We start from the raw sequence: 6,000 nt of genomic DNA, 5'->3' as shown, positions 1-6,000 counted from the left end.
CCTGCCCCCTGCCTCTGCCCCCTCACCCCTGCCGTGGGCCCCTGGCCCCTGCCTCTGCCCCCCGCCCCGCCCCACACCCACTCACTTTCGCACAGGCGGCGCCGCAGCTTGCCGCGGATCTTGTCGATGGCGTCGAAGTCGGACACGTGGAAGACGTGCGCGGACTTGGGCTCCGAGGCGATCTCCTCCAGCTCCTCCCGGAGCGCCTCCCCGACGCCCACGGCGAAGACGCGGATGCCCGCGCGGTGCGCGGCGGCCGCGGCGTCCATCACCAGGTCCTGGCTGCGGCCGTCGGTCAGCAGGACGGCCACCTGCTTGAAGGCGCGGTCCCCGGGGCGGCCGCCGGCGCGCGGCGAGAAGCTGTGGCGCGTGAGGAAGCGCAGCGCGGCGCCCGTGTTGGTGTTGCCGCCCTGGAAGGCCAGCCGCCGCGCCGCCGCCTGCACCTCGGCGCGCGAGCCGAGCAGGCCCAGCTCGAAGGCCGTGGCCGGCCGGTCGCTGTAGCGCACGACGCCCACGCGGGTGCGGCCGGGGCCCACCTCGAAGGTGTCCACCAGGTTGGCCACCCACTGCCGCACCTTCTCGAAGTCCTCCTTGCCCACGCTGGAGGAGGTGTCCAGGAGGAAGACCAGGTCGTAGTGGACAGTCTTGCAACCTGCGGGGGGGGGGGGGGGGGGGGGGGGGGGGCGGCCTGGTGCAAACGCGCTGCCGACGCCCTGCCCTTGGGCCTGAGGGGCCGGCTGGGGTCACACACCTGCGCGCGCGGGCTGGGGGGCCCTTGTCCGGCCGCCTCAAAGCTCCAAAACCTCGTCTTAACCCGTCTCACGATGATGAGCGTCCCCAAGGTTGCGTGGGGTTCGGCTACCGATAGTGAACGCTCGTGGAACACCACTTATCAATTTCTTAAGTAGTTTGTGTTGGTTACAAAGTAACTTCATTGTGTTTTTTTTCAAACCTACTCAAAATAATGCATGCTGATTTCAGAAAAGGCATCAAAAAAGGTTTTCAATGTTTATGTTTCCATCTACAGAGAGTTAACACTGTTAACCCACAGCGTATATACCTATCAGTTTGTATTTCTGTATAGTTACTAATGCACGTGGGACTGTCACAGACACAGTGATACAGGGCCGCTCTCCCCACATCCTGCAATGTGCAAAAGCCCATCTCCAGTGTGATGCTGCCAGTTTCCATGGCTACAGAGATTCTGCTGCACAGGTGCATGCAATGTATTTAGCCAGCACTCTCTTGTCTGGTACTTAAACAGTTCACAGTATTGCAGTATTATAGGTCACATAAAATATACGGCACTCGGGCGCCTGGGTGGCTCAGTCGGTTGAGCAGCCGACTTTGGCTCAGGTCATGATCTCACGGTTTGTGGGTTCCAGCCCCGCGCTGGGCTCTGTGCTGACAGCTCGGAGCCTGGAGCCTGCTTCGGATTCTGTGTCTCCCTCTCTCTCTGCCCCTCCCCAACTCGTGTATTCTCTTTCTCTTTCAAAAATAAACATTTTAAAAAATTAAAAAATATATATTGCACTCATATATTTTAAACAAATCTGTAATAATGCTATAATGCTTTATAAAAACATAAGCACATTTTATGTGCAATATGCTTTGATTTTTATAAACTTTCTAACTTTAATATAAAACACAAAATGCTTTGATTAAACAAAATACGACACTATGACATTTATTTCTGATCCTCAGGGCACCTCTGTGCTGAGAGCTTGCTCATCGCCATTTCACAATTAGAGAAGACGAGGAACAGCATTTCTCAAGTCCAGGAAGCTGCACAAACATCTAAGGGCACCATTGAGAAGCCCTTATCCGAGGCTTGGTCATGCCCACAGCAGAGCTGGCCAGGCTTCTGGAACACCTTGCAAAAACATCTGTCTAGTAAAAACAAAATAAGCACAAAAACAACAAGAACAAAAACCCCATTTTGTTAAACTATCGTGTTGGCAAAAGTAAAAAAAAAAAAAAAAAAGACAAAACTCCCACAGTTGCCAGTGTGCAGAGAAGTACCCACCTGCTCTCTGTCAGTGGCCACAAGATCTGTCATGCCCCTTTGGGGTTGTAAAAGCCTTAGGAAGGAGGGTATTTTGACCCACCAAGGTCACATTTAGTGATTTACCTTAATAAAACAACCAGACAAAGGGAAGAAAAATTTAGAAAGATGTGCAAGGAGGCTGATGCAGCACTCGAGCCAAATCCTGGAGACCAGCTGCACGATCGCCCGGCGGAGCCGCTCTGGCTCAGCGCGGTGACAGGCGGCCGCGGCGTGGTGGCCGAGGAGGCGTCCTTATACCAACACGGATACGTTTTCCCAGTGTATTGTTGGGTCTGGAAAGCAGTGTGTGCCAACGTTATGGACTGTGTGTGTGTGTGTGTGTGTGAGATTGTGGTTTATGTGTAAGTTCCTGTGAAACTCTTTTCTGCGAAAAGAAACATTGCTTACCTCTGGCCAACAGATCCAAGGGTGAAATTTATTTTGTGATTCTGATTTTATATCGTTAAGCAATGAATTAGGTTCACAAAACAGAAAAACAAGAGCCCTGTATGTACACACGTACACACACACACACACACACACACACACACACACGGATACTTCCTTTTTCCTGTCCCCACCTAAGCCAGGGCTGCTCTTGAATCTTCTATACCTGCCTTTTGAACCCCAAGCTGCACTGTGCTGTCTGGAGCGGAGGTAAACCTGCTCCCCTCCCCCCAGGCTGCCCCCTAACAGGATTAGAGCTTCCAGAGTGCATTTGCCCAGATGTGTGGACTCAAGAGATAAATCCTGGGGAGTTTTTCTCCTTGACACAGAAGGTCATCCTTCTGTCTTTGGAACAATAATGTCGCCACCCGTGCATGGTAATTGCCTCTGTGGACCACGCAGGGTGCGGGCTGTAATCCTTGAGCAAATTTGTTTTAAGGCTGAGGCCTCACCCAGGGGCCCTCTGGAGCTCTGGGCATGTTCTCCAGGGCGGGCGGGGAACAGACTGCATCGTGTGCACGTGAGAATTAAGTGAACATATGTGGGTCTGTCCTGCCACAGGTGAGGGCCGAGGGTGTGAGCTCTGCAGGTGACTGCACTCCTCTGGCCTGACGTGTTCGATGCTATGATGTGGGGGCTTGGGGGACATGGTTGCTGGGCCTCCCCAGTCCTGTGTTGATAATCCCGTGTGTCCCTGCGCTCTTGGGACCGTCTCCGTGGACGCAGAGCCCCGTGTTCCTCCCACGAAGGCAGGGACGTCCACGGTCATCGCCGTCTTCCCAAGCTAGCTGAGCGGGGGACAGCGAAATACACAAGGCGACTCGGGGAAGACCGCACCGACGCACAAGCCCCGGTGTCTGTGTGTGCGTCTCCTTTGCAGGCTCAGGGAACACGGCGCGGGCTCAAGCGGGCACCTCCCTGTGCGCCCGCTCCTCACCTCAGTTCCTCATCTGCAAAATGGGACTGTGTTTCACAGCCCGGTGATCTACCTGCACGAGGACCCTGGTGAGCAGTCTCTGTGTCGGGCACCCTGATACCAAGCGGCTCGTGTTCCTGACCCTCCCTCAAACTTCCACACGGACGGACGGCACCTGCCCCCGGAGGCCCTCAGACAGGTGGACCAACCACCGCCACGCCTCACCCCTCCCGTCCCCGCCGCCTCTTCCGCAGTGAACTCCCCTCCCCGCCATCTCCTCCACAGTCTCCCTCCCCTTGCGGTCCCGGCCTCTTCTTCCGGCGGGACTGCAGTGTGTCCGCTTCCCCGGAGCCCGACCCCAAATGCTCAGAGAGCAGGACAGTGTGACACCCTCCGTGCCAGGGCCCTGGGGCACACGCAGAGACAAGTTCCCCATACACTCCGCGGTCCACTCAGGACGTACGTTCAAGCAGCCCACTCTCCTCCACGCCCACTCTCACACTCACACACACCCTCACACACTCACCCACATGCTCGCGTTCACACCCAGACCCTCACACACATGCTCACACGTTCACCTCACCCTCACACTCACATGCACATGCTCACACACACTCAGACTCACACACACATGCTCATATAATCATATTCACACAGGCTCACACTCATATACATGCTTGCACCACACTCACCTCACCCTCACTCACACATGCTCACGCTCAGACTCACATATGTTCACATGCTCACATTCAAACTTAGACTCACATTTACACATATCATCACACACTCACCCTGACTTACCCTCACTCTCACAATCACTCTCAGACGTGTACTCACATACATGCTCATACTCACACACTCACATTCACACACATGCTCACACTCCTCAGACACACTCACACACATCTTCACACACACACACACACACACACACACTCACCCTTACCCCCAGACTCCCACTCTCACATTCATGCACATGCTCACATACACACACTCACCCCCACTTTTTCACATGCACACACACAAATACACTCATACGCAAGCTTTCACACACGTGTGCTCACACTCGTACACATGCTAGTACGCTCATCTCAGACTCACACTCATACACGTTTAGGTACTCACTGTCACATTCACATGAATGTTCACACTCACACATATGCTCATAACACTCATACTCCCATCACCCTCAGACCCACTCTAACACACATGCTCACACACTCACCCCCAGACTCACACTCACATTCACACACATGCTCATACACTCACAAAACACTCACATACTCTCATTCACACAATATAGCCATACATGCTCACACACACAATTTCAGACTTGCTTGCACATTCACTTAGACTCACATATTCTGACATTCACACGTTCAGTCACCCTCTGACTCACATTTACACACATGCTCACACACAAACACTCTCAGACTCTTTCACACATTTTCATACACACACCTCATACTCTTGCACATTCACACATGCACACCCACAAGTCACATTCACCCCAGACCTGTGCACACTCATCCATACTCACTCTCACACATGCCCACACCCTCACTCCTGCACATGTACTCACATTCACACACCTCCACACAAACACACTCACTGCAGGCTTTTGCACACTCACTCACACTCACTCTCACACCCCACCCCCATGCACGGACACGCACAGCGGCGGGTCAGTGCCCAGCCCGGGGCATTCTACGGCGGCCCCACCTGCCCGCTGGGCCTGGCAGCCACTGTGCCCGCTCCACAGCAGCAGCAGCCACAGGAGGCAGGCCACGGCTCTCCCGGGTCTGGGAACGTGCATCTCTCGGCCGGGAGGAGGCGGCGCCAGGGTCTACTGGAACATGCCCTGTGTGGAGAAGGACACGCCGTCAGAGAAGGGCCGCGGGGCCTGGGGGAGGACGTCCACGCCCCCGATCCTTCCTTCCTCAGGCTGACGCCCCTCACAGCCCACAGGGTGGCCCTCCCATGAGCGAACCCCAAGGCTCCTGCCCCGCAGAGTATTTCATCTAACCGCCATCCAGCCACCGGCGATCGCGGGCCGAGGACCTGCCAGCCCTGCGGGACCATCGGGCACCACGTTCTGATGGTAACCTCTACGTCGGGACATTTAACAGGCAGTTGTATTTGCCTAACATGCCATAGAAGGAGTCTTTGTACCGAAACCTTTACCCAAGTTTAATTATTTTCTTGGGGCTCATTTGTAGGAAAACACTTAGGGGGCTCCATGAAGTCTTCTGAAAAGTCCCTGATAGAAATGATCCACCTTCTCTCTGAAGAGGCTGTACCGGCCCGCGCCCCCCAGGAGGGCATGACGGCGCCCCCTCGCCGCGTCCCTGGCGGCAGGGACACTGCCGTTCCCTCCATCTTTGCCAACTCAGTAGGAGAGCCCTTGTTTTGTTTTACGTTCCATGCATTTCTATGATCTATGACATTTATTAGCCAAGTGCATTTCTCCTGCATCTTACTTTCATGTAGAGATCCAGTTCCCAAAGTGTTTGTCACCGTTTATACCACAATACAGAAAAGGGAAATGAGCTTATAGGATTCTGAGCTATTCAGCAGTTGCTCCCCTGTG

The 6,000-nt window shown here is 54.5% G+C and overlaps 1 protein-coding gene across 1 annotated transcript in view; it reads right to left on the bottom strand.

Annotated features, from left to right (window-relative positions):
- LOC120232338 (collagen alpha-1(XXII) chain) overlaps positions 1-6,000 on the bottom strand; it is a 334,176-nt gene that overhangs the window by 235,560 nt on the left and 92,616 nt on the right. The window contains exons 2-3 of the mRNA XM_039232993.1: positions 5,067-5,212; positions 86-652 (exon numbers count right to left, since the gene is read on the bottom strand). Of these exons, the coding sequence (XP_039088924.1) occupies positions 86-652; positions 5,067-5,212 (713 nt within the window). The remainder of the gene's footprint in view (positions 1-85; positions 653-5,066; positions 5,213-6,000) is intronic.

This window comes from Hyaena hyaena, unplaced genomic scaffold (assembly GCF_003009895.1).
Source record: "Hyaena hyaena isolate Hyena2069 unplaced genomic scaffold, ASM300989v1 scaffold_69, whole genome shotgun sequence".
Lineage (NCBI taxonomy): Eukaryota > Metazoa > Chordata > Mammalia > Carnivora > Hyaenidae > Hyaena > Hyaena hyaena.
The sequence above is the reverse complement of the archived record's forward strand: the minus strand, read 5'-3'. Positions and strand labels throughout refer to the sequence as shown.